The 26,292-nt window shown below is 35.8% G+C and overlaps 9 protein-coding genes and 1 pseudogene across 13 annotated transcripts; 5 read left to right on the forward strand and 5 right to left on the reverse strand.

Moving 5' to 3' along the window:
- The first annotated feature begins 717 nt into the window (after window positions 1-717).
- LOC108830315 (4-substituted benzoates-glutamate ligase GH3.12-like) lies at window positions 718-3,191 on the forward strand. The gene is made up of 4 exons (XM_057009381.1): window positions 718-1,048; window positions 1,171-1,272; window positions 1,605-2,383; window positions 2,479-3,191. Exons 1-4 carry the CDS (start codon window positions 768-770, stop codon window positions 3,033-3,035), a joined length of 1,719 nt encoding a protein of 572 aa, XP_056865361.1. The 5' UTR covers window positions 718-767; the 3' UTR covers window positions 3,036-3,191.
- A 713-nt stretch (window positions 3,192-3,904) lies between these two features.
- Window positions 3,905-4,380, reverse strand: LOC108851348 (uncharacterized). The gene has a single exon (XM_018624765.2). It carries the CDS (start codon window positions 4,378-4,380, stop codon window positions 4,036-4,038), a length of 345 nt encoding a protein of 114 aa, XP_018480267.1. The 3' UTR covers window positions 3,905-4,035.
- Window positions 4,381-6,243: 1,863 nt separating this feature from the next.
- On the forward strand, window positions 6,244-7,644 carry LOC108849950 (uncharacterized). The gene has a single exon (XM_057010053.1). It carries the CDS (start codon window positions 6,244-6,246, stop codon window positions 7,642-7,644), a length of 1,401 nt encoding a protein of 466 aa, XP_056866033.1.
- Window positions 7,645-7,740: 96 nt separating this feature from the next.
- On the reverse strand, window positions 7,741-9,670 carry LOC130511893 (beta carbonic anhydrase 5, chloroplastic-like). Of its 2 annotated transcripts, none has more exons than XM_057009731.1 (9): window positions 9,511-9,670; window positions 9,371-9,438; window positions 9,031-9,183; window positions 8,907-8,955; window positions 8,714-8,827; window positions 8,577-8,630; window positions 8,386-8,468; window positions 8,193-8,298; window positions 7,741-8,103 (listed from the first exon to the last, which is right to left on the reverse strand). In XM_057009731.1, the coding sequence occupies exons 1-9, from the start codon at window positions 9,574-9,576 to the stop codon at window positions 7,900-7,902; spliced, it is 897 nt and encodes a 298-aa protein (XP_056865711.1). In that variant the 5' UTR covers window positions 9,577-9,670; the 3' UTR covers window positions 7,741-7,899. The 2 variants fall into 2 exon arrangements, with proteins under 2 accessions (XP_056865711.1, XP_056865712.1); XM_057009732.1 differs by having other exon boundaries at window positions 9,371-9,424; window positions 9,511-9,665.
- Window positions 9,671-10,390: 720 nt separating this feature from the next.
- On the reverse strand, window positions 10,391-11,692 carry LOC108851410 (RING-H2 finger protein ATL54). Its single transcript, XM_018624838.2, has one exon. The coding sequence runs from the start codon at window positions 11,556-11,558 to the stop codon at window positions 10,614-10,616; it is 945 nt and encodes a 314-aa protein (XP_018480340.1). The 5' UTR covers window positions 11,559-11,692; the 3' UTR covers window positions 10,391-10,613.
- A 1,134-nt stretch (window positions 11,693-12,826) lies between these two features.
- On the forward strand, window positions 12,827-13,685 carry LOC130511971 (uncharacterized). Of its 2 annotated transcripts, XM_057009965.1 has the most exons (4): window positions 12,827-13,003; window positions 13,076-13,162; window positions 13,254-13,354; window positions 13,435-13,685. In XM_057009965.1, the coding sequence occupies exons 1-4, from the start codon at window positions 12,925-12,927 to the stop codon at window positions 13,564-13,566; spliced, it is 399 nt and encodes a 132-aa protein (XP_056865945.1). In that variant the 5' UTR covers window positions 12,827-12,924; the 3' UTR covers window positions 13,567-13,685. The 2 variants fall into 2 exon arrangements, with proteins under 2 accessions (XP_056865945.1, XP_056865944.1); XM_057009964.1 differs by having other exon boundaries at window positions 12,828-13,162.
- Window positions 13,686-13,738: 53 nt separating this feature from the next.
- LOC108836438 (uncharacterized) lies at window positions 13,739-15,018 on the reverse strand. Of its 3 annotated transcripts, none has more exons than XM_018609594.2 (4): window positions 14,889-15,018; window positions 14,671-14,797; window positions 14,474-14,589; window positions 13,739-14,272 (listed from the first exon to the last, which is right to left on the reverse strand). In XM_018609594.2, the coding sequence occupies exons 1-4, from the start codon at window positions 14,934-14,936 to the stop codon at window positions 14,228-14,230; spliced, it is 336 nt and encodes a 111-aa protein (XP_018465096.1). In that variant the 5' UTR covers window positions 14,937-15,018; the 3' UTR covers window positions 13,739-14,227. The 3 variants fall into 3 exon arrangements, with proteins under 3 accessions (XP_018465096.1, XP_018465097.1, XP_018465098.1); XM_018609595.2 differs by having other exon boundaries at window positions 14,671-14,794; window positions 14,889-15,016; XM_018609596.2 differs by having other exon boundaries at window positions 14,671-14,791; window positions 14,889-15,010.
- A 2,904-nt stretch (window positions 15,019-17,922) lies between these two features.
- Window positions 17,923-18,505, forward strand: LOC108834695 (uncharacterized). Its single transcript, XM_018608021.2, has 2 exons — window positions 17,923-18,149; window positions 18,226-18,505. Exons 1-2 carry the CDS (start codon window positions 17,991-17,993, stop codon window positions 18,358-18,360), a joined length of 294 nt encoding a protein of 97 aa, XP_018463523.1. The 5' UTR covers window positions 17,923-17,990; the 3' UTR covers window positions 18,361-18,505.
- A 2,870-nt stretch (window positions 18,506-21,375) lies between these two features.
- LOC108834693 (transcription factor MYB54-like) lies at window positions 21,376-22,712 on the forward strand. Its single transcript, XM_018608019.2, has 2 exons — window positions 21,376-21,710; window positions 21,820-22,712. The coding sequence occupies exons 1-2, from the start codon at window positions 21,533-21,535 to the stop codon at window positions 22,365-22,367; spliced, it is 726 nt and encodes a 241-aa protein (XP_018463521.2). The 5' UTR covers window positions 21,376-21,532; the 3' UTR covers window positions 22,368-22,712.
- Window positions 22,713-22,897: 185 nt separating this feature from the next.
- Window positions 22,898-26,135, reverse strand: LOC108834694 (probable polygalacturonase; annotated as a pseudogene).
- Window positions 26,136-26,292: the final 157 nt, after the last annotated feature.

Consider the following 26,292-nt stretch of genomic DNA (forward strand, 5'->3'; position numbering starts at 1 on the left):
GTTTTATAGAACACTGTTTAAAACTGATAGTATATGTTCTAGGATAAATGCAGGGCCGGCTCATAGTTTATAGAGACCATTGGGCAAAAAAAAATTTTTAGTCCCTTCAATTCTGTGTTAACAAGTCAGCAACTTCTATATTTTCTTAATAATCGCTTTGTTGCACATCGAGTATAATAAAATCTGCTGGAAGAAATCATGGACTATATGCCGTATAAGTCCTTGTGTTCAGTTGAATGTTTTATGTCTAGTGAATGCCAATGATCATTTTAAAATTATTTTCCAACCATTTTTATGAAACATTATTCCCCTATATATTTAAACTGAACCCCTAAAGGAAAAGGTAGCGTTAAAGTTTTATTTTATGCTCTTATATACTTTAATCATATATATATACAGTGCTTACCAATTGAAATGATAAACGCGATCAACGTGATAATTCTACAGAATAAATCAAAAACATTATGACCGGACAATAATGGAAAATTAGCTTTAGCTTTTGAATTTTAGTAATAGAGAATATATGCACAACTCTTGGTGCATAAAATAAACTATGATTAAGAATGGTAGTCGTGAAAAACGTTGTGAATTAAATATTGGCTGTTGGCCCCTCCACTTTCACAACACCATTTTATGTTGTTTTAAAATTAACGTCTTCTACATTATTTTCACTATAAATAACACAAGAAACAAGTGTTGATTACAAATCAAGTGTGTTTCAAAGAAAATAAGATTACAAATCAAGTGAGTAATGAGTATAGTGAAACATGATTAACCTCACGGAAGAAGATGCTGGCTTAGCTGTGCTAGAGAAATTGACGTCCAACGTGAAGCAAATACAAGATGCGGTACTGAAAGAGATACTAACATGTGATGCCAACACAGAATATCTTAGGAGTTTTCTCCATGGGAGTTCAGATAAAGAGCTTTTTAAGAAGAATGTTCCGGTAGGGACCTATGAAGATTTTAAGCCATACATTGAACGTGTCGTGAACGGCGAGTCATCAGAGATCATTTCGGGCAAGCCTATTACTGGATTCACACTGACGTATGTACACGCTAAGTTGTTTCTCTTTGATACTATACTCTCTAGATGATTAATAATGTCTGAACATGATATGTTTTTTTTTTACTCAAGTACAATTGCATGTGTACTTTTGGCTTGTTTAGGTCTGGAACTTCAGGAGGAAAACAGAAGTTAATACCTCTGAACAATAAATACTTGGAGAATGCTAGATTATTATTTGATCTTCGCTACCTCGTATTATCCAAGTAATTAAATATATAATTCTCTCCTTAGTATGATTTTAATAAATATTACTATTTCCTATGATTTTATTTTTTTATTTTGTTCTATAATCTTTTTATATAGATTTTCCATGCACTTTGTATTGATTAATGTTAGTCTTGTAAACTTTAAAGAGCACTGAGTGAAAATATATAATTATTTAAAAGTAACATAAATATCAAACATATGCAACCTCATTAAGATATATAAAGCTCTCCAAAGTATGTTCAGAATACATATATTATTGATCTTCTAGATCAGCCTCCAAGTCTACAACTTATAATAGTATGATGAAAACGATATATTTTGGTTGTAGGCATGTCGATGGCCACAACGAAGGAAAAGGGTTGCATCTCATCTTCCTTAAACCAGCCTCCAAGACTCTATCTGGTTTGCCAGCTTCATATGCTACTACACATTTCATGAAAAGCGATTATTATGTGAAGAACCTACCATCATATTGGGATACTTCAAGCACAAGTCCCAGTGAAATCAAATTTTGTCCTGACAATAAACAGAGTCTATACTGTCATCTCCTTTGTGGTCTTGTCCTGAGAGATGAAGTTACAAGAGTGTGTGCTAACTTTGCTTCTATCTTGGTTCAAGGAATCACTTTTCTTGAAAACTTTTGGAAAGAGATGTGCAGTAACATACGATCAGGTCAGCTTAGTGATTGGATCACTGATAGCTGCAAGGACTCTGTTTCCATGATACTTGGAGGACCTAATCCTCAACTGTCAGATATAATAGAAGATATATGCAACCAAAAGTCATGGAAAGGTATTATTCCACAGCTCTGGCCCAAAATCAAGTTTATTGAATGCATTGTTACAGGACAGATGGCTCAACACGTTCCATTATTGGAGTTTTATGTCAATGATCTGCCTCTTGTTTCCCCAAATTATGCTTCTTCTGAAGCGATGTTTGGGGTAAATCTGAATCCTCTATGCAAACCACAAGATGTCTCGTATACATTTCTGCCAAACATGTCATACTTCGAGTTTATACCAATTGGTGAAGTAAACGACACAATTGTTGATCTTGTGAACGTAAACTTAGGTCGCTACTATGAACTTGTAGTCACTAACTATGCTGGTGAGTTTTACAAAAGAATCTATTTTGAGATATACCATATATATATGTTCTGAGATAACTGAAATACTGATGTTGTCACATTTTTTTCTTATTAGGTTTACACCGTTATAGGGTGGGTGACATTCTACAGGTGACTGGATTTTACAATAGCGCACCACAATTTAAATTTATACGAAGACAAAATGTGGTCTTAAGTGTTTATTTGGAGGCAACAACAGAAGAAGACCTTTTAAAAGGAGTGACTCGTGCATCACAAGTACTTAAATCTTCATACATAATGTTGAGGGATTTCACATGCTATCCTCATGTCTCCGACATTCCAGGTCACTATGTTCTTTATTGGGAACTCAAAGGAAACAAAGATGATGGAATCAATGAGCTTGACACCAATATGTTGGTGGAATGTTGCTCTGTAGTAGAGAAATCCCTTGGTGCTCTTTACAAGAGATATCGGAGTAAGGAAGGATCTATTGGAGCTTTAGAGATAAGGGTGGTTCAACAAGGAGCATTTGATGTTCTCATGGAATATTTCATTTCTCAAGGTGCTTCTCTGGCTCAATACAAGACACCTAGATGCATAAAATCTTCTGAGGCCATACAAGTTCTTGAAAACAGGGTTTTTGCTCGTTTTTCCAGCGAGAAATTACCTTAATGTTAATTAGGCTCATCTTCTACATTTTTCATAATAATCTCTATATTTTTTTTTTGAAAAAATATAATAATAAAAATCTCTATATTGCACAAATGTTGTATTAAAAACTCGAGGGAAATATTCTCTATTTCTTATTTGTATCTGTATTGGATTTTTAAGGCATATATAAAGTAACTTATAGGTGACCAATAAAAATTCATTGAAAACATAACGAGCTTATTACTAACCATGGTACCGACTTTTTTTGACCTCTCCACTCAGAGAAGTTTATTTTTTTGCAACTGATGGCAACATAATAGTCAACCACCGCTCAACATGACGGCTCAGTTAGCTCATGGAGTAAACCAAGTCCATCATAGGAGGAGGGTCGAGTGACTATCATTGACAAATGACCAAGTTTTAGCTATCGGATAAGGGTCGAGTGACTATATCATCGACCATGTTTTAGCTATTTTGCTAACACCCATACAGATTATTTTATACATTTGTTTATTTTTGTTGAATACTTTTGTAGGCCCCCAATATGGAAATAAGCAAACATATAAATATATAATTCTTCTTCTTTAGTTTACAAACTTCATGTGGTTAGGTAACAAGTGTGTTAAAGTTAGAGGGTTTTGATGGTTGACCTAACTTAAAATCAAAATCCTTGAATTGTCAAAATAAGCTTAGAAATAACACATTAAGTTGAACTAACAAGGCTCAAGCCAACTATACAGAAACCTACCAAAATCATATAAAAATTATATGATGTAACCCATAAAGACACTTGCACCTATATAAACTCAATAGCATATCGTTGGATTTCTCATCAACACAAAGCAATAACTAAAGAAGCAATTAAAGAGTGGCTTAACCATAATAAAAGAGAATTCATCAACACATCCAAAATGGCATCATTCAAGCTTTTTCTCATTGCTGTCTTAGTGAGCCTTTCTTCCTCTATTACGATCAACACTTGCTCGGCCTCACGCCATCTTCTCCAGCAACAACCTCTTCCTCAAATTCCAAATATGCCTATCCCAACAGTGGGACTACCTCCGTTACCATCAACCTTGCCACAACCAAGTCTTCCCACAATGCCCACTTCAATTCCTCCATTGCCATCAACATTGCCACAACCAACTCTTCCCACCATGCCCACTTCAATCCCTCCACTGCCATCAACATTGCCACAAACAACTCTTCCCACAATTCCCACTTCAATCCCTCCTATTCCAATGCCAACTTTACCTTCATTCCCCACAACGATTCCTTCTCTCCCGACTAATTTCCCATCCATTCCGATGTTCTCTCCTCCGCCTACTACATCTAAATCGAGTCCTTGAATAATTATATACTTCATGGGGTTTGTTGTCTCTTATACTATAGTGAAACGTATCAGTGTGGTGTCTTTTGGTTTAGTTGATTACGCATATATATTTCCATATGATTTGTACTATTTAATTTCCCTTTTAGATAATCAATATGTTGTATGCTTATTTGGTTGTTTACTTTCCGTAATACAAAAAAATCTGGTTATGTTTGTAATATTTACGTTTGCGCTGTTATGAGTGTGTATGTACCTCTTCTACGTTTATAGTAAAACACTATTTGAAATCTTCTAAGGTGCTGTTCGTTTGCTCACCTGGGTGATCCATTTGGGTGAAGATGCAAGTTGATGTTCGTTTTGTACATTAAAATGCTACATCCAGATGGATCACCCAACTGCATTTATGAAAATTCATCTCAAATTCTCATCCAAATGAGGGTGAGTCTTCACGGAGCATCTCAGTGAAGGTGAGTCTTCACCAAAAATTTGATAATTTTTTTGTCAAAACAAAAACAATTTTCGCCAAACCCAAAAATGCAATTTCCCGTCAAAATTGGAAAACACAATTTCTCGTTAAAATCGGGAAAAGCTAATTTCGCCAAAACCGGAAAACATAATTTCCCGTCAAAATCAGAAAAAGGCAATTTCCCGCCAAAACCAGAAAACACAATTTCTCGGCAAAATCGAAAAACACACACTTTCAAGCCAAAACCGAGAAATCACAATTTCCCGCCAAAACTGAAAAATATAATTTCCCGCCAAAACCGAGAAACCACAATTTCCCGCCAAAACCGGAAAACATAATTTTCCGCCAAAATCGGAAAACGCCATTTCCCGTCAAAACCAAAAAACACACAATTTCCCGCCAAAACCGGAAAAACGTAATTTCCCGCCAAAACCGAAAAACGAAATTTCTCGTGAAAACCGGAAAAACGCATTTTCTGGCCAAATCGGGAAAACGCAATATCCCGCCAAGACCGGTAAAACGCAATTTCTCACCAAAACTGGAAAACACACTTTTCTACCAAAACCGAGAAAACGCAATTTCTCGCCGAAAAACGCAATTTCCCGACAAAACTAAAAACACAATTTCCCGTCAAAACTGGAAAACACACAATTTTCGTCAAAACCGGAAATAAACAATTTCCCGCCAAAACCGTAAAAATGAAATTTCCCGCCAAAACCGAAAAACGAAATTTCTCGTGGAAACTGGAAAAACGCAATTTCTGGCCAAAGCCGAGAAAATGCAATGTCCCGCCAAGACCGGTAAAACGCAATTTCTCACCAAAACTGGAAACACACTTTTCTACCAAAACCGAGAAAACGCAATTTCTCGCCGAAAAACGTAATTTTCCGGCAAACCGAAAATGCAATTTCCCGTCAAAACTCGAAAAAATACAATTTCTCATCAAAACCGGGAAAATACAATTTCCCGCAAAAAATTTAGAAACAAGTCTATTTTAATTATTTTAGTAACAAGTTCATCTCAATGTAAATGTAAGTTGAAAAAAGCAAACAAACATAGTTGCATTCAGATGATTCATCTGGATGGATAAACGAAATGCAGAGACGAACAACACCTAGGTGGAGCATCTGGATAAGGCATCTAGATGGACCATCTGGATGCATCTTTCAGATGTACAAACGAACAGGGCCTAAACCAATGTATGCATCTAAGTAAGACTAATTATAAATATACTTGGGATTAAAAAACTTCTTGTAGAGTGTAAAGCGGGCAATTAAAAATTGTAAAACTAGGAAATAAAAACGGAAAAAAGCATGTGTTGGTTGATCCAAGATCTACCACGAACATTAATGGCACCGTGCAGGTTAACGTTGCATTTACCATATAATTGCTCTGCTTCACTCTGTGATTAAGTCCTAACTCAAGTCACAATGATGACTAAACCTAGTGTGTGGCGAAGGCTAGTTACTTGCTTATCCTCCCTGAAGTCCTACTTGAAAGTCTTGTGCATCATTCTCACTGTTTTCGTTCTTCTCCAAATCAGTTCAATTCAAATCACTCAACGCTCCCTTTCACTCCCTCCTTCACTCTTTACGTATCTGAAACACCAACACGAGCAAACATCAGACAACAAGACGGCTTACTTGGTGGAAAAGCTACGTGAATCAGTGACATTCCTTCCACTCAAGGACCATCGCTTCTCAAACAAACCACTCGAGGGTCATACTTGGTTCATGAGCTCTCTCTTTGATAACCAAACCAAAGACGAGGCTCAGTACCAAGAGTTTCCTTCAGATTCTTCCAAAGGAAGACTTCTATGCTTGAGAGGAGTTCACGAGCATGATGGATCATGGAACTACTACGCGCTGGCTTGGCCTGAAGCTATTCCTACCAGTGCCCTTCTTCAGAAGGGTTTGACTTTTGTCTCTTATAATCAATACGATTACTATAACTTGTGGCATGGACTATCCACCATGGTCCCGTTCGTTTCTTGGAGCTTAAGAAACCGATGCGAAAGGCCTCAGAAATGGGTTTTATACCACTGGGGAGAGCTAAGGTTTGGAATGGGACATTGGTTAAGCGAAATACTCAAAGCTACTTACAGTCAAGAACCGGAGTTTACACGGTTTATCGATGAGGAGAAGCCGGTTTGCTTCGAGAAGGCTGTTGTTATGAGACATGACCAAGCTGGAATGTCAAGGGAGAGAAGAATGGAGGCTTTCGATCACATCAGATGCAAAGCGAGAAACTACTGTAACGTCACCTCATCAGAGACATCGAAACCTCGAATTGGTATGACACTGCTATTGAGAACCGGAGCCAGAGCTTTCAGGAACGAATCAGTGGTGATCAATGTCTTTAAGAGAGAGTGCGAGAGAGTGGAAGGGTGTGAACTAAACGTTTCTTACTCAGACAATCTAACGTTTTGTCAGCAAGTGGAGCTGATGCAGAAGACCGATGTGTTGGTATCAACGCACGGTGCACAGCTAACCAACTTGTTTTTAATGGATAGAGGTAGTAGCGTGATGGAGTTTTTCCCCAAAGGGTGGCTTCAGCTTGCTGGAGTTGGACAGCGTGTGTTCCAATGGGGAGCTAACTGGTCAGGAATGAGACACGAAGGCACGTGGCACGATCCTGTTGGAGAAAAATGTGAGTTTCTTGATACTGATAGACGATGCATGTCGGTGTATAAGAACGCCATGATCGGACACAATGAGACTTACTTTGGCGAGTGGGCGAGAAGCGTTTTGGACAAGTTTGAAAATAGAACGAAGCAGAATATCACAGAACACAACCACGGTTATGATTCGTTAGATGAATGTCGGTGTTAATGATCATCACCATAAGCTATATATTTACTTGGAGAGTTTAACTTTGTTGTTGGTGTATTATAGTTTCTTTCTAATCTCTGTTTTGTATGCCTCTGATCAAACATTGAATTCACAAATCATATTGATAAAACGAACGTAAGTTCCTGAAGAGTTAGAATATGATATTTTGTCAACACACAACGGCAAAGAAAGGAGTCTCTGATGATTCTCAAAACTATGAAAGACAATCCTAATGAAGATTGAGATGGTTAATAATCACCAAACTGATCGGTTTTTAACAGCAATCCCACTGCCTTCCTTCTTGCCGCCTCTGCTTCCTTCATAATCGACGGTCCATTTCTCAAATGTACAGTTTACAAAGTCATAGTAGCCACCATGGAGTGACAGTGATCCATTCCGCACTTTCTCTTCTATCCATGGATAACCAAGCAGTCTTTCTAATGAATGATTAATCGACGTCTGCATTTCGTTATACATTCTATATTAGTTCATCGATTAACATAAGATATATATCTATAAGTTGCACTGATTTACCAATAAATATTTACCTTTTCACAATGTTGACACTGGTGATCAAAATGGAGGTTTGAAGCAACAGCTTTTGTGCTTTCCTTTGCCTTCTTCCCCACAATCACCCAGTTACGTATGAAACTTCTGTTAACAAGTAAAATGCAATATAGCAAAGATCAACAACTATGGAAGTTTTTTTTTTTTTTTTTAACAAGAGTGATAAAAAGAAACCTGGAGTCTCCTTCATCTTCCATGCTCATTAAAGCTTGAATTCCTCCACAACGGCTATGACCAACAACTAAGATATTCTCCACCTACAAGTTTAATAGATAAATCCCACAACTAAGAATCAAAGCTTTCGATTTTGAGTTCCAAGTTCTGTATAAGTAATATATAACTGTAAGGAGGGATGAGATACTAACTTCAAGAGTATTCACAGAGAACTGGAGAGCAGCTTTTGTTTCAGTAGGTCCAGACTGCCGCAACAGGCAAATTCAATTAGATCAAAATGTGAAACAAAAAAAAACAATGGGCGGTTCTGGACTAGAGAATGTGGTACCTCGTATGAAGGTACTAAATTTGCAATGTTACGAACAGTGAATGCTTCACCAGGTTGAAATCCGAGGACGGCAGAAGGACAGACCCTAGAGTCTGCACAAGCAATCACCAGAAACTGTTGCCTGAAAGTGTTAGCAACAAGAAGATATATATCAAAGCCGATCCATGAAGAGTAAAAAACTTTTAACATCCACCTTTGGAGCTTGAGCATCTGCTAGTTTCTTGAAGTGCTCTAAGTTATCCCTGTTCATAAGAAGTATATCATCATTAGATGAGGCAAACCAAATCCTCCATATAAAGAAGTAAGCCACCACTTACATGTAGTTAAGCTTCTTGAAGGCGAGGAACCGCTGTTTCATGTCGTCGAATACGTCGTCAGTGTTGTTTTCTCCACTAGTGAAGTCATTAGCTTCCTGAGTCAGTCCAGGTGTCTTGCCTGATGCCATCGTTTGCAAGTTTGCAGCTTTTCTTCTGCAAAACACCACAGAAACAGCCTTAAACATGAGAACTTGAACATTAACAGAACATATCTAAACAGAGTTTTTTGCCATTTGAAGCATCAAAAAGAAAAACTAAAATATTTATAGATAACTTAAAAAACTAACAATGCTGAATCGAAGTGAAATCAGATTGGAGCAGGAGGAATCTAAGAAATTACCTGAAAGAAGAGGGAATTCTCAACTGGGCTTTCTCAAAGTCCTTTACTTTGTCACTGGAGCAGAAGATCTGAATCAAAAATTAGACAAAACACTTGATCAAAATTCAAGTGAGAGAGAGAGAGAGAGACTTGACACGTACCAATTGTTGGGTATGGAGAGACGTGGAGGAAGAAGGATCATAGGAGATGGGTAAGTGTGATGCCATTAAAGGAAAGTTTGGTATCTCGAATATGGTACAAGCATCTCGAGAGCATTCATCTCAAAGAGAAAGCAAAAAAATAATTAAATTAGAAGAGGAAAAAAAAAACTTGGAAGTGAATGCAATTCTCCAACAAAGACGGAGAAACCAAAGTGTTTTTTTCCGTGTCGTGTCACTTGTGGACCCTACCGTCGATTTTTGGTTAAAATCTTGGGCTTGGATAAAAAAGTAAATTTGATCAATGTTGTAAACTGTGGGCTACTGGGCCTGAGTGACTGTTCGTATACACCTTTTGAACTTTCTCAGACCAATTAAAAAGATTACCGACAAAAAAATACATTTTAATGTTTAGAAGTTTTATGACTAACTAATAAGTTACATTTAATTTGAAGGGACCAATCCATACCTAACATATATAAAATGATTTTCGAAAATAATTATTTAAATATTTGTGCAGACATTTTACTAACAGATTTTTTTAGTCAAAAGCATTTACAGTTTTAAACCCGTGATGGATGGTATTGTTTAATATGATAAGTTTGCTATAGTCAAAGATTCATAAATTTGAATAGGCAAATTGTAATTTACTAATTCAACTATAGAAGAAAAATCTGTGCAAGGAAAGGTGTCTTGGAGTAATTGCGGTACGTCAAAATAATGTAAACTGACCTTTTCTTGATCCATATTTTATTTTCCAAAATTTAGACCAAAAAAAAATGTAACTGCTTAATAGTTAATACAAATGTTCATATAATAATGATGCCAAAAAAAAAAATGTTCATATAATGAGTTCTTCACTCTCTTACAAAAACGCTAAAGCTTCAAAAAAGGTGTAAATCCATTATCAGAAAAAACATTTGAATACGAGGTAAGGCCAAATAAAAGCTGTAACAACTCTATTCACTTGAGTACAAGAGTAGCAGCTTTGATAACACAACAAAATGTAACAACTCTATTCACTTTAGTACAAGAGTAGCAGCTTTGATTTGGTTTTCTTCATTGGCTCCAAGAAACTTCCTTTGTACATGTGTAGAGAGCTCCTACTACTTACCAATGTCAGAGATTGATCTTTTCAAGAAACTTGACCTCTCAACAATAGAATGTCCAACACCATTGCCTCTCTTCACCTTCTCTTTCCCTCTACCAGCAACAACACCAACTTCACTTACCCTTAAACCCGACAATGAATCCAACGACACAGAACGTCTCACTCGCTCCTGCGACTTATCTGCTTCCCCATCTCTAATATCTATACCAACAAAACCATCAGCTTCTTCCTCATCATCTCTCTCGGTTTCTTCGTCGATATCTCCATTCATACTCACAGGGGTCTCCTCTATATCGTCTCCATCGTCATCATCATTAACCAACACAATAGGAGCACGACAAAGAGGACAGTTGGTGTGTGATCTAAGCCAAGTATCAATACAAGAAAGATGAAAAGCATGTCTACACTTTGGTAACAATCTAAGCATCTCTTCTTCTTCAAACTCACTTAAACAAACCGAACAATCAGTTCCTTCCACAACACCATCTCTTTTACTATACTTACACACTTTGATCGAACTTATAACCATTGGATTCAAACCAACGGTCCTGATATGCCAAACCGGATGATCTATAATAACAGGTGATGATGGTTCATCAAAATCCCAAGTCCTAGCTTCCTCTATGCTTCTTGATAACGATATTGATCTTCTCCTCCTGTTGTACCACTTGAAACAGAGAGCGACTAAAGTGAGGAGAAACAGAGTTGTGATGACAGAGCAAGCGGTGATGATTATGATCTTCTTTATTTTATGGTCCAGGTCGCGGTGAATCACTGGAGGCGGAGCAGAGTCGATCTTGCAGATGGAGAGACAGTAGTTAAGACAAGTGGATGAACAAGATCCTGATTCTCTCAACTCTTCGATGCAATCCGACAAAGATTCACAGGACGACGTGTTGTTTGTCATATCGTCCGACAGAGATCTGTGAAGGACGGTCATTATTCTTGCTTCAAGATCATCACCAAGCTAGGGACAGAGAGGGAGAAAAAAAAAGGACAAAGGATGATAAGAGTCTTCGTCTTTGTTCTGTCTTTTGCTTTCTCTCTTCTTTCTTTAGAAACAAGTTTGGTCAACTAAAGTAGGTTGATGGTATATATGATCTTAATTTCACGAGATAACTGATTTCTTTTATTTTTATTTTTTAATTACAAGTACACGTTATATCTAGAAAAATAGATATAAATTTCAGACTAACAAAAAGGTCTAATTGTTTAATTATTTTTTTATCGTTAAGATACAAGCATATCACACGGCCATAGAAATGGGTCTCATATTAATATAGTGTTGATTAGGTTTGGATGTGCTAGTTTCTTACTTTCTCTAGCTCTCAAGGATCAATCCAAATCTGTTATATAAGCATTGACAGAAACCTAAGATACATACACAAAATTAACTGCATACTAGATTCTGATCCGCTCTTTTAAAGTGCGGAATTATTTTTGTAACAATCCAAATTTATATGATATAAAATTATATTTTTATTATGTATCTACATTTAAATGTTACAGATGAAGCGTTATATTTAGTGTTTTAAAATCAAACATGGACCCTAACCAAGATCTATGGTTAAACAAGTAAACACTATGATGTATTTCAGTTTCGTTTGCAAGCAAAGCCTCGTTATTTTAAAATCATATACAACTTACAAAACCCGCTAAAATGTGTGAGGCATCTACCTGTTAAACCGACATGTAATCTAATATATAATTCAATTTGACTTCGATTGTTATATTTAAAATATTCTAATATATTTATTAATGTTTAGACAAATTATGGATATATTATGAATGTGATTTTCCGATTTCACAAAAGTTAGCTATATAGATATTTCTTCAAATTAATTTTTGTATCTTATTGTAATGGATCAATATTAATTTGAGAGGATGCATACTAAAAAGATGAAAATATTTGAGTATCAATGTATATGTCTATTACAATTTAGTAATTTATGTTTGATAAAAATATAATCGTTTATATATATACATACTTTTGTTGTTCACATGTAATTATAATTTTTGATGCTTTTTGGTTATTTCAAATTTAGAAGTTAATTTCATCATTTTAAACATTTTAATATTTATCGATTTTAATGTTGTATTATATTTATATTATATTTAATTTCTATTTTATTACAATTAGATATATATATATATATATATAAAAGTAATTAAATTATTGTCCCAAAGGTGGGTTGAATTAAAACAAAAGCATTAAAAATCCACGTACAAGTTCTTCAAAAAAAAAAAAAAATCTACGTACAAAACGCGAGGAAAGCAAACCCTAATTCCGAAATCAATCGAAGAAGATGATGCGTGGATCCATCCTTGCCGGGAGATTGGGGTATCTCCGATCTCGCAGCTGCTCTTCCCTGAGTAGTGTGAAAGGTCGATCCTTTCCTCTCTCTCTCTGTCTCTCTCTCTCTCACACACACACGATTGTTTTGCACCTGTTTGTAGATGCGACTACCAAGGAGCAAGCTGCGGGTTCAAACATGCGGACAGTTGTCGTCAGAGGGATAATTGCATGCTCTGGATACAATCTTGGTATGTTCTCTCTTTGATTTAATTGTTTCAAGAATTAAGTGTTTGCCCGTACGTGTTTGTGTGTGAGTAGTCAATCCTCTTTTCATCTCAGGGTCCTACTTGTACTCCCCAGCCGATCCAGAAACTCAACCACGAAGACCTCGAAGCGACCCTCCCAAAAAAGTTACAGAGCATTACGCTCACCTGGTTCAGGTAATACAGTTTATATGGGTTTTGCTTTCGACAACACCACCAGTTAATTAATTAATATGTGATGTGGCCTCATGTTTCAGTCAGCTCGGGAGGCAAAACGATTACATGAAGAAAACGTTGATGAGATTAGCAAGGCTTTGTCAATTCTGGTGGAATCCCATGCTAGTCTAGAGGAGCAACTGTTGAGAACCAAGTCCAAGGTCTCAAAGTAGACCTAATCTATTAAGTGTGTGTGTGTTTGTGTTATGTTTTGTTGAACTACCCCCTTTTGTAAACTTATGTCTGTCTGATTTGGAGGTTTACTCTGTTTCCTATCTTAATTCCTTCCCCATATTTGAATCCTCCGATTTGAGTTGGTAAGTTCTACTGAACAAAGATGCTTCGGTTTTTTTTTTTCAAATAAAGTCTAGGCGATTTCGGACAGTAGAATATCTTGAAGTTTTCTTTGTCCATGCATAACGTTTAATATACTACTTTCCCTTCTGCCATGCCATGACATAAACTGCTGTTGGAGGAGCTGGAAACAAGATACGTGTGTGCTTATGATTTAGTTGCCTAGATGCTTTAGCGAACCACCTCTTACTCCAGAGGTTACACACAAGTGGGAAAATTCCCCCCCCAATACCAGCTCCTGCTCAGTCAGACGTCCATAATCCGACCTCTAATAGGGTTCGAAACTTGTGGTGAAAGGAGATAAATTCATATTTTTTTTAAACCAGCTAGTTGAGTAAGAGAAGCAGGTTACTTTTGTGTCTTGTTTTCTCACACTCTTGTTTCATTTGTATCACCGAAAAGCACGTGAACTTTTACAAACGAATCTTTTCTTTTAAAGTTTAGGGAAGTTAGTTCAAAGTTTAGGGAAGTTCATCATCATCATGTTTCCTTGGATAACCAAATTTCTCTCTTCAGCTTCTTCATCTGAAAGGCAAAGGCAGGCACGATTGTTTATCAACATGGCAAAAGCACTGTTGTTCACCTACCTACCTTAGAATTATCTCCCCCCCCCCTAATCGCCAAAACACAAGAAAAGATATGGAAATTTCAGATTCATATCCAATCAAAACTATAATATTCTCTCCCTATCTGATTTTGATCCCCTAAATTACAGAAAATCATTACCTTCGCCTCCGTAGAACGAAAAGCTTGCGAATTTGCATCGCAACGCAGCAACACGATCTCACAATCCGCAAGTATCTGATGGAGCTGTGCTCTCAATTTTTTCACATCATCATACTCTGGAAAGAAAAAAAGAGCTTTCGATGATCAGAGGATTTACATAAAGTTTACAAAATTTCAAGGATTCAAAATACACATACCGCTCTTTTTGTGACCGACCAGACCTGCAGCGGCTAGTACCAGGGAAACACCGAGTTTGTTCTGGCTGACCTCTTCTTCCCACACACGTTTCATGGTCGATGACAATCGGTCAACCCTAACCTGCTGCTATTTACGCATGAGAATCGAACGCAATCAATACCAAACTCCACAAGAAAAGACAAAGAAGATCAAATTGAAGATAGATCTCTGCAAATACCGTTTCGACTACTTTAGCAACGGAGGACACTAGCTTCCGCAACGCCATCTCCAGATTTCTTCCCAACGACACGAACCAAGCCCTTCTTTAGTGGAATGGAACTTTTATTGTTAAGGTTAGGGTTATCATGGATTTTTCTTTTTTTTTTGAGCAACGATTTGATATTAAATAAAGAAAAAAGGTCTGGGCCCTAAACGGGCTAGCCCAACATGAGGCTACAAGTGGAAGCAGAAATTGAGAAAGCCTTAAGAACATCATTAGCGCAACATTCCATTACGGGGGTATTTATTTTTAATTTTTTATTTATCTCACTAAAATAAAAAAATAGAAAAGAACCAATTGTGTACCACTACATGTCATGAGCCTAAAAAATAGTACAAACCTGGGTGCTCAATTAAACACACTTTGCACTGCTGCTTCCTTTTTCTGGTGGAGCCCACTGGCGAACCTAGGTTGCCCAAGATGGTAGCAAGTGCCCCATAAAAAAAAAAAAAATTTGTTAAATACACCTAAATTTTAGTTATATAACTTTTAGTAAATAACATTTTCTACCTATATTTCTAAAGTTTATATAGATTGCCCCCACCAAAATATAATCTTACATTCGCCACTGGTGGAGCCCACCCTTTAGCATCCCCATAAACAATCCGATTGAAGATGCTCTAAGAGCCTGTTTTGCGAGATAACCATCGTTTCTATTCAGAGAACGAGAGATGTGAGAAAAACGAGAACATGCAAAAGAAGAAAAGATTTGATCGATATCTTTGAGGATACCAAAAATCTCTTTCATTTAGGATTTGCTTGAGATAACTCTAATGAGCGTTGAGCAGTCAGAAAAGAAAAAAAAATTGTGGGATTTTTAGGGTTATTTGGATAAATACATAAATATAGATTATACCGGTTAAGACATTATGATCCGGTTTATTTACAGTGAAGTGAACTAGTTATAGTAGCTTTAGGGTCTGAAAACCTCAACAACTATCTCCAATATTGAAGGCTTTTCCAAGTGAAGGGATTGAGATTACATGTTTCCATCTGGTATACTATTTCTTTCGGCATTTTGCATGTTTTCAACTGAACGTCTCTACGATCCACTTTTTCCTCCAATGAAATATGTTAAAAGAAAAGTGTCAAGCAAGAGCTTCGCTACCAGAGTTTGACAATCTGTGATATCAGCAAAGAAGAAAGGAGATTCTTGATAAACATAAAAGTCATAATAATAGTGATGTGTATAGAAAGTTATAGAGAGAGCAAAAGGAGACAGAACTAATTGATTCTCTTGATTTAGAAGGGCGAATTGCTTCTAATCCTGTAATAGAACGGCTTCAAACTCGATTGTTTTTGATTATATGTTTTTAAAACTTTTTGCCGTGTAATCAAGCTTAGAGGTGGTGCAGTTTTGTTTTACAACATCTTGTAAATTTCAACATTCATTTCCATAATGATATTTACAATTTAGCAGAAAAATTTGTATGGCAAATGGCAATGGGTTACATGAGCTCTTAGACGACCCAGCCGTGATCAGCGCCATAGACAAGGATACTGAATTAAATGCCTCATTGCCTTGGTGGTATTCTTTAAGAAAAAAAAGGTGATGCTGAATCTGATATTTGGTGTTTGAGCAAGAGGAGGTGGCTCTTCTAGATCACTGCTTGGTGAAACCATTTAAAAAGTTTTCATAGGGAGACCTCCCAACTTAATTAGCGTTCAAAATTGCAATTTACTTGTAAAGCACTCCTCTTATATATTTCTTTTAATTATTAAAAGAAACCCTCTCTCTCTCTCTTTGCAAGTAGTCTTCCTTATCCTTAGTAATGGAATGTTAATTAGGCTGATCGTTACATGCTTATTAAATTATTGATAACATCATTGATTAGGTTCAAAATAATAATATATCCAAAGTGGATGGCCTAAAAAAACCTAATGTCCCTGTGAAATAAATATCAACAAAACTTCCACGTACTAATACATTCCAAGAAAAATATCTCACTGCGCCGACCAACCGCCACTTAAAACATTATAATAATCAAAAATAAAATTCGTGGGAGAAAGTAGAACTCTCTCGTTTACGTTATCTACAGTCTCCATGCAAATCGAAATTTTATTCCAGTCTTGACCACTGCTCACTACCAAACCGACACGTGCATGGCCGCCACCATTCTTGACATGTAACGTGTCTAAAAACACCGCCTAAACCCGCCACACCATGCCACGTTCCGCGACACAACGTCTTATGTCTCACTTACGTCCCCACATCGTAGTAGTTACTATATAAACATGAGATTATTCATGAATCAAATATCCACTCTTCACTTAAGGCCAACTCCAACCACACGGCAAAACACCATAATAGCGTCTGATTTGATGTTTTCTTCCTCCAACCCAACGGCAAATGCAACTGCATTTTAGTGTAATTTTCCTTTTTGCTACAGTGTCACACCATATTTGGTGTAACACTGTAGCAGACGGCAAAAACTTTTTTTTTTTTTTTTTTACAAAATTGTTTGTTTGTATATTGGTTAACTATATTTGATTATACTTTATTTGTATGATTAGTTTACAGCTAAGTTAAATATTTAAAATATGTCATTATTGTTTTTTATATTTTAATTAGTTTAAAATATTACTTTAAATAGAAAATATACAATTAATTTAAAATACAATAAAAATTTTAATTCAAACATTTTTTGTTGGAATATAATAAAAAAATTTAGTATATTATAATTTAACTTTTTGTGTATTTGATTAATTAATTTAAAAATATGTTTTAATAGTAATATATTATTATATAATTTAATTTCAATATAATTATTATTTTAAAATATAAATTTAATATGAGTAGTATATTTTATTCATAAAATAACTACTATTTATCAAAATTATTAAAAAATTTAAAAAGTTATTAATAATAAAATAATGAAAATATTCCTTTTTAATGTAATATTTGGTGTTGTGGTTGGAGACTCAAAAAATTTGGTGCTAAAACTACACTAAAATAGTGTGATTTCAACACTAAAATAGTGTCATGGTTGGAGATGCCCTAATATAATACCAAAACCTGAGAGATTCAACTGTTTTTTCTTGAAGCTGACCAAGTCTAAAATGCAAGCAGGCAAGAGAATGGAGATGTTACAAAGGATGTCGTCGATAGAGACGGAGCCCAGGACATTGCATCTCCATCAAATAGAAAATGCTCGAGAGGAAGCATCGTGTGTGATAAAGACAAAGACCTTCCAGGAAGCACTGGATATTTTCACAAAGGTACTCTATTAATAATTCTTCAAGTTTTTGGTCTTTTTCTTTTAAAAAATTATTAATGGAACGGAAAAATATGCAGGAGACGCAAGAGGGCATAAGGGCTGGTGAGGAGAAAAGGGGAAGATGTTTAGATTTGAAGGATTATGATGATGAAGATGAGAGACTAATCTTTCTTGATCCTCATGGTTGGGACATTGCTTCAGCTCCTTTTTAATTAGAAACTTTTTGTTTTGTTTTAGTCTTTTTGTCTGTTTTGATGTACTCCTTCAATTCACCGTGTAAATATATGATGTATACTAAGAGATGATTAGATATTCCACTATAAATACAATCATCTTTTTGGAATTGTGAAACGAACATCTGCGGTTTGATAGAAGGAAGTACAACAATATTTTTTTCACCATAGGTGAAATGTCTTTTGAAAGCTGTTACTGTATTGTTGTGACGGAAAAGCAAGAATGTGTAAAGTTCGATGTAAAAACACAGAAGCAACGTATATTCATCCCCATGGTCGGTGACCGATGATTAGCTAGACTTTTAGATATTGGGATGGTTTCTGTTTTTGTATTGCCTCATAGTTAAGAATTGATTACCTGCTGATTTAGGGATTGGTTTGTGTATAAGTGGATTTTCAAAAATTTAAACTTTATTAAGATTCTTGTTCTTATTCAAATTTGAAGATTAATATACACGTACGCTGAAGTCTTTAAATATATCCCAAACGATTGGAATCATGATTTTATGAAGTTAATAAAAGTCGTGTATCATTCATAAGAAAAAATTGAAACCATCACCAAAATATTAACGTATGAATGCAAGAAAAGAATATCACCGAACACTGTACTTTTGGGGGTTAAAAGCTTTTTGTATTAAACAGAAAGATTCTCTAATAGATGAAGATGCTCTAACATTTTGACCAATTTTTTTAATGGATTAAACAGACAGACTGAATGCTCAGTGTTTATTTTCAGATCATCATCCGAGCTCTGTTTCGAGTGTTCTGGTAATCTCCGATGATATCGCCATCGACTGTCGGAATCTTTACAACAGTATCGGTTCAGATTGGTTTACACGGTATAGATTTAACTCAGTCCGGTTAAGTCTCACTAACGTTGTAACCTCCCTTTTAACGATCAATAACAGAATGTTCATTTCAGTGTAACGAACTTTTTTCTCTTTCGTTTATTCAACTAACAGTCTCTGTATCTCCGTCAGTACAAGACGGGGATATCTGTGACTGTCCCTGTACTCCGGGACTGTTCCTTTCGAGACAATTATGGATGCTTCTTGGTCCCAATGGCTGAGTGAAATCAACACTTTTGAAGGTATTTCTCCACTATCTTCATTGGACACTGCATTTGTTAATGAAGATCTCATTAGCTGTTTTATCTTCATTAACTGCTTGGAACTCTGTAGATTTAGCCGGTGTACTGAATCCAACCAGCAGTGTTGTCTTTGTGGAAAGTGAAAGAACTTTATATTTCAGAATCCAGATGGTCTATAAGGTTAAGTTTCTTGCTCTTACAATGTTGATAATCAATTTGTTTTGAACTTGTCGTATGGTATACACCGAAAGGAAGTAACTTGTAGTATATGTTGATAAAGGACCCGAATCATGAAATTAACTGGACAGATATGTTAATCTTCTGCTAATCAATGCATATATTTTTCTCCGGTTTAGTTTTCCTTTTTGAGTGATCAAAGATCTTCTAAATGCAAAGTAAGTAGCAGATGTGACGACGTGATAAGGAGCTCGAGTATGCGGATGGAGCTGCGTACATGGTCAGACATGGTGATGCGGCCACCCTTAAACAAAAGAAAAGTTGTAGCCTAGTCATAGAGACATAATAATTTTGACATTCGAAATTATTTTCCAATGGAAAACAATAATAATACAACCAATGGTAATAATATCGAATGTCAAAATTTGATTGGGTGTTTGTATTCCGAAATCTAACATGCTAGATTCGGTCATGTGTGAGTGTGTATGAGTTGTAGATAAAAGCAAAATAAACAATATTGATGAAAATTTCTAAATTTTAAACCTTTTCTTTTACTTTTTAAATATCTAGTAACCAAAATGTAGTAAAATCTTCATTATGTAAGTTAATTTAACAATTTCTAAATGTTTGACACACTGGATTTAGACCCGAATACTCATGTAACATTGAAACGACACCATCTAACATGAACATCTTTTTGCTAAGAAAAATAATATAATTATGCTTTACATTCTATAACTCAAAAACATAAGTTACATATATAATACAACCAATGGTAATAAATATTCAATATAAAAAATTGACTGTGCTTGCGTATTCCCATATCTAACATGATAAATTGTGCACAAAAAAAGAAGAAGTTACCCTCAAGAATGTGTGTATGAATTGAAGATTGAGAAAAAAAAAGAACAAATTGTAGAAGTTTGAAATTTTGAACTTGTTCTTACTACTCTTTCTACTAAATGTGAAAAAGCCTTGATTTTCCAATGGTGTCACCTATTTGACACATTAGATTTAGACTTGAATACTTCAGTAGCATTGAAACGACGTCATCTAACATGAACACTTTTTTTTGCTAAAAAGTACTTTCTTTGTTTATTTTTATATGATGTTTTAGAAAATATTTTTGTTTTGAAAAATTTTATGCAAAATTATCAAAACAATTGATTAAAATATTAAAAGTCAATGTGTATTTTTTGGCATATTTGTTTAGAACATCAATGATTAACTATTTTTGAATATTTTTTTTGTTATAATCAAGTGTTTTTAGTAAAATTTAGTAAAAGTATTTTTACTCTTAATTTGTGTGCTTATGCTAAAACATCATATAAAAAAATGGAGGAAGTATTATGTAATGGGTTATGCTTAAAATTATATAACTCAAAGGCATGTTACTTATGCCATACAACCAATTATATATGACTTGTGTTGTGTTTTTTTTTTATAATTGATTTACAGCTAATTGCACCTTAGGAAGATATGAACTAATTCCCCTATTAGGAATCAGAAGATTAATAGAGTGGAATGCAACAAAATAAGACATATTTTGGAAAATAATAAGAATGATCAATTACATATATATACATATCTATATATTCTAAGCATAGACCAGTAGTGGAAAGAAAGAAATTTGTTAAATAGGAAACAATTTTTTCTATTGAAATGAGCATAATAAGCATATTACATAAAAGAAGAGTGTATCTTGTAAGAAGAAGAAAAGTGTCTTACCATCTATAACCATAGAGAAGAGAAGACCAATCCTCTCTCTTTTATTCTTATATATATTTTCCTTTCTTTGTCTTGATTTTCATCCTTTTCAAATCATTTCACCTCAGACTAATCTATCTTATCTCTCACAAACTGTTCGGTATTATATAGGTGGAGATGGAGATAGCAACCATCGGAATGTCTAGAGGAAGCAACAGTTGTGACAATAAGAAAACCAAAGGTCATCCAAAAGGTCGCTGGAAACCTTTCGAAGACGACAAGCTCAAGCAACTTGTGAAACAATATGGTCCCCAGAACTGGAACATCATTGGTCAACATTTATCTGGAAGAACAGGTATATATTCATATATTGATCTTTTCTCATATAATTATACACATATAAAAGAATCGATTTGTATAAGATCAATGTGTTTTCTAGATAATTGAGTGATATGGATTCATAGGGAAAAGCTGTAGACAGAGATGGTGCAATCAACTTGCTCCATACCTCAACAATGGACCTTTCACTAAGGAGGAAGAAGAGATGCTTTTAGAAGCTCATCGGATCTATGGCAATCGTTGGTCAGTCATAGCGAAGCTGTTACCCGGGAGGACTGATAACGCTATCAAGAACCATTACCATGTCATCATGACTAGACGCAGACGTAGAGGCTTCTCTTCAACTCCAACTTCTCCGTTCAACCAAATTTGGAGCCCTATCTTTACTCTTCCAAGCCTAAGTGCTTACTTATACCCGTTTCAGAGGTATCAGATGGACAACAGTCGCAGTTCCTGGCCTTACACTTCTGCTTCAGCGCCTAGGAGTGATCAGTTAGGATCTTCATGGATCTCGAATGAACAACAAGAAACTGATGATTTTGAGAGGAGAAAGTCGAACGAGATGGTGGTTCATCAGGCAGCTACACCAGATCATGAGAAGAACTCGTCAGGAGAAGATGGAAAGAGAGATGTTCCTTTCTTTGATTTTCTTGGAGTTGGATTAGATTCTTAGATATAATAATCACAACTCAATGATTGTAATGGTATCTATCATTAGGGTTATATATGTATCATATTCAGCATTTTGCTTCCTGTAAACCCTATATGGATCTTCTATCAATTTCTCGTTTTCTATCCATTCACATACAGTGATATATATATGTACCAATGTATGTGTATTCACATGCACTTGAATATTAGTACATACGCATACATATGTGTCCATATCTTTTATCATAAGCTGTACTCCAAATCACTATGTTTCAAATTTTTATATAATAAATTTTAATATAAATATCTAATTTATATGCCTTATGGTATTATCAATAAATCATGATTTATTTATTAAAAAAAATGTAGACATCAACAAGATAAACCTTAAGGTGGGCTTGGTTAGGACATGGTCTTTTTCCTTTCCTTCTTACTCACCAATGTTCCTTGCTAGTATAGCCCAATATATAGTTTGCATAACATCATATCCAAAAATATGCAAACATCCTTATTGACTCATTGGGAGTGTGTTTGGTTTACACAAAGCATGTGTCAAAAGAATCAAAATTCACAAACAAGAATAAAATAATGTAAAAGGAAAACCAAGATGACATCATGTAAAGTGGACCATGAATCTTCACCCAAACAAAAAAACTTGCTCAAAACTCATGGCCTCCTCCTCTACCATCATCATCACATGTAAATCTAAAAAACTAACTAACCAAAACACCACTTAATCAAGAAACTCAAAAACTCATCTATGAACACTGAGAGACCAAACCTTTCCTCTGCAACAATTGCGGACAGGACAGAGGAAAAACATCACTAGCATACCCTGAAACATCCTTGCATTTCCATTTCTCTGTCTCCGGTAACCCAAGAAGCGTTACATTCCTCAAACATATGTCTTGAAATGATGCACCTTCAACACCAAAGCAACATTGGAGCCTTTCTCGAGTCCACACTCACAACGTTGCTAATATATACACCTTTCACTCTCGGCATAGCTTTTGGATCCCACTTATCATCCGGGTGATCGTTTGAGCCTCTGCTGAACCTAATAGGAACTTTCACTTTCTCCAAGAACACATTACTAATGGTTATATTCGAAATGTAACCGCCTCTCCCTATATCTGTTTTGATGCGGAGTCCAGCTGCGGAGTCCCAGACGTGAATGTCTTGGATGGTTATGTTGAAAATCCCACCAGACATCTCACTACCTATTCCAACACCTGAACAAGTTCGTGTAGTGCCAGAGATCCTTCTTACGATGATGTTTGAACTAGGACGTGCCATGGCCATTCCGTACTGGTCCCACCCGCTTTTCACAGCTACAAGGTCATCGCCGCTTTCGATGTAACAGTCCTCAATGCAGACATTGGTGCTTGAGTCTACGAAAAGACACAAGACAACATTAGTGTTTCTGTATCGAGCAAATAATCCAGGTTAGAACAGAGGTTTTTACCTGGGTCTATACCATCGGTGTTAGGTGCATTCATAGGAGCAAGGATGGTCATGTTTCTAATAACAACATTGCTGCAAAATAAAAGTGGTAGAGGTTGTTTGAACGTTATGCACGCTTGTGACAGTATAAAAGCAAGCAAAAACAGTTGGAGTGTAAACTAAGAAACCTGCAGTAAACAGGATGGATAGTCCAGAAAGGAGAGTTGAGCAAAGTGAGGTTAGAGATGAGGATATTATGAGAGTTTTTGATCTCAATAAGATGGCCTCTCGTATGCACTAATGTTCTGTTCCACCATAACTCCCACCACATTTTCCCCTGTCCATCGATTGTACCATTCTCTCCTGTAAATATTTTTTTTTTTAAATATATAGAATGTGATAATTTTATAAGTAGAAATTGAGTTTGGTTTAATTCATGTCAAGGAATGAGAAACATTAAGGTAAGATCTTTGGAGATGTTCTAACCAAAGCAAAGAAAGCAGGCCAAATTGTTCAAAGAACCCAACAGTAATAGAAGCTCTGGCTATACTGATGAACAAATATAATAGATAAGCGTGATTAATTAAGTACCTCGTATTGAATAAAAAGAGTAAAGTACCTGTAATGACAACATTGGTGAGGTTGTCTCCATGAATGAGGCTAATGTGTCTACCACCAGGTCTCTCTCTCCCTCTTCCATAAGAAGGCAACGGTTCTATTATCGGCCATTCTTCTAGGTCCTATCAAACCATGATCCCAGACAAAGCTATCGATATTATAACAGTGATACGTTCATGTAAACTGAACAATGTCAACAATAAAGAAAAGAAAAGTAATAATTAATACAACCGACCTTTTGATAATACATGACACATGAAAATGTGCTAGAACACTAGCAGACAATCTAAGTATCAAGGCACATGAGAGGAAACTAATTTAATAATCTTATCAATTAGGAGACGGCAGAAGTAATCTGGTAGATCTAATCCGTACATCAACATGCTTCAGACAAAAGTTGTCTTAGTCATGTTAAACTCTTTGTAAGAATCTTATTAATATAAAAATGGTTACTTTCACTTCTTCCCAAGACCCTTTTTTCTTCTACAGAGCTACTAGTAACCATCAAAAGCACATTTAACAAGTAAATCCTAATTTGATCAGTGTAAACAAAAGTTGATTATACTAACCAAGATTCTCCACTCAAACACAATCTTTTCTGTTTCAAAGTCCATTAAGGACTTTTAACTAGTGACCGTGATGAGCGTGAACCTACAGTGTCTACCAACCAAACTTTACGAACCCCACAGAGCTAAAAGCAAACACAAACCCAGTTCTTGATTCTCACAGAGCAATCATCAAGTACACAACACACTTTACCAAGAATATGTACAATTGAATTGTAAATAAATATATATATATATATATATATATATATATATAAATATAAATGTTGTAGAAGTGAATTTACTATACCTTGGATCCAAGAATCACAGCGCCATGTTCGAGGAAGAGCGTGAAATTGCTGGTGAGGTTGAAGCTTCCGGAGAGCCACGTGCCCTTGGGGACATTAAGCTGGGCCCCACCCTCGGCGGCAAAACCACGGAGATGCCGTACGGCGCGGCGGAAAGCCTCTGTATTGGACGTCTTGCCGTCTCCGACTCCGCCGAATTCGGTTATCGACATGACGATGCGCTTCGGGGACGGGTCGTGGAGGAAGAACCCGGAGCAGGTAACCGGATCATGCTGACGGGTCACCGTGGTGGGGATGAAGAGGGGGAGAAAGGAATTGGAGGAGATTTGGTGAGAGAGAATGGCTAAGACGGTGAAAGCAAGGAGAAGCAATACCCACGATGGTCTTGTGATAGAACTCACAACACTCGTCTTCTCCGATTCCATTGCCTTTTTTTTTCTTTTTGGAAAATTGATTTTCAGACAAAACTCAAAAAGCCCATAAAGTGTAATAACTAATAATTACGAACAGAAAAAGTAACAAAATGAAGCTTTTTGATGGTTAGAGGGAGAGAAAGAATGAATAATTTGAAAAGAGGGAAAGAATCAAAATTGCATGTGTGTGTGTTCAATGATTGACGTGGTGGTGACAACACGAAGGTGGAAGATTGATACCTTACCTCTCTCTAAAATTCGAGACTCTTTATACCTTTATTTCTGGAAATAGATAAAAATGTAATTAAAGGGAATAGAATACAGACACAGAGCTGTCGTGAAAAGGGCACTGTAAGGATGATGATGCATGTGTGAAGTGCCAAAAGCCAAAGGTGGTGGTAATAAGAATTGGAGAGAAGTGCAAATCTTCTAAAATAAAAATAATTTTTTTTAATGTAATAAGATCACGGGTACGATTTTGGTGCTACATCTCTTTATCTTATGGGCCTTTAAATAGTCCAGTGTAATGACTGGCTCTTGTTTTCTCATGACAAATTAGGTATATGTCCGAATTGTATTATTTTCAGTTTCTTTTTGTGCTTTTTTATAAATCATGAATT

This window comes from Raphanus sativus, chromosome 4, assembly GCF_000801105.2.
Source record: "Raphanus sativus cultivar WK10039 chromosome 4, ASM80110v3, whole genome shotgun sequence".
Classification (NCBI taxonomy): Eukaryota; Viridiplantae; Streptophyta; class Magnoliopsida; order Brassicales; family Brassicaceae; genus Raphanus; species Raphanus sativus.

Bases quoted from the DNA above. Each gene is read 5' to 3' on its own strand.
- LOC108851410 (XM_018624838.2), bottom strand. From the start codon at position 11,558: ATGACCGTCCTTCACAGATCTCTGTCGGACGATATGACAAACAACACG.
- LOC108834693 (XM_018608019.2), top strand. From the start codon at position 21,533: ATGGAGATAGCAACCATCGGAATGTCTAGAGGAAGCAACAGTTGTGAC. The intron at 21,711-21,819 runs GTATATATTCAT...ATGGATTCATAG, and splicing joins ACATTTATCTGGAAGAACAG to GGAAAAGCTGTAGACAGAGA.
- LOC130511893 (XM_057009731.1), bottom strand. From the start codon at position 9,576: ATGGCATCACACTTACCCATCTCCTATGATCCTTCTTCCTCCACGTCT. The intron at 8,956-9,030 runs GTAAGTGGTGGC...TCTTATGAACAG, and splicing joins TTCAAGAAGCTTAACTACAT to GGATAACTTAGAGCACTTCA. The intron at 8,299-8,385 runs GTTTCTTTTTAT...ACTTGTTAACAG, and splicing joins GAAGATGAAGGAGACTCCAG to AAGTTTCATACGTAACTGGG.
- LOC108834695 (XM_018608021.2), top strand. From the start codon at position 17,991: ATGCAAGCAGGCAAGAGAATGGAGATGTTACAAAGGATGTCGTCGATA. The intron at 18,150-18,225 runs GTACTCTATTAA...AAAAATATGCAG, and splicing joins CACTGGATATTTTCACAAAG to GAGACGCAAGAGGGCATAAG.
- LOC108849950 (XM_057010053.1), top strand. From the start codon at position 6,244: ATGATGACTAAACCTAGTGTGTGGCGAAGGCTAGTTACTTGCTTATCC.
- LOC108851348 (XM_018624765.2), bottom strand. From the start codon at position 4,380: ATGAAGTATATAATTATTCAAGGACTCGATTTAGATGTAGTAGGCGGA.
- LOC108830315 (XM_057009381.1), top strand. From the start codon at position 768: ATGATTAACCTCACGGAAGAAGATGCTGGCTTAGCTGTGCTAGAGAAA. The intron at 1,273-1,604 runs GTAATTAAATAT...TTTTGGTTGTAG, and splicing joins CGCTACCTCGTATTATCCAA to GCATGTCGATGGCCACAACG. The intron at 2,384-2,478 runs GTGAGTTTTACA...TTTTCTTATTAG, and splicing joins TGTAGTCACTAACTATGCTG to GTTTACACCGTTATAGGGTG.
- LOC130511971 (XM_057009964.1), top strand. From the start codon at position 12,925: ATGATGCGTGGATCCATCCTTGCCGGGAGATTGGGGTATCTCCGATCT. The intron at 13,163-13,253 runs GTATGTTCTCTC...TTTTCATCTCAG, and splicing joins ATGCTCTGGATACAATCTTG to GGTCCTACTTGTACTCCCCA. The intron at 13,355-13,434 runs GTAATACAGTTT...CTCATGTTTCAG, and splicing joins ATTACGCTCACCTGGTTCAG to TCAGCTCGGGAGGCAAAACG.
- LOC108836438 (XM_018609594.2), bottom strand. From the start codon at position 14,936: ATGGCGTTGCGGAAGCTAGTGTCCTCCGTTGCTAAAGTAGTCGAAACG. The intron at 14,798-14,888 runs GTATTTGCAGAG...ATGCGTAAATAG, and splicing joins TTGCTAAAGTAGTCGAAACG to CAGCAGGTTAGGGTTGACCG. The intron at 14,273-14,473 runs GTAATGATTTTC...TTTGCCTTTCAG, and splicing joins TTCGTTCTACGGAGGCGAAG to ATGAAGAAGCTGAAGAGAGA.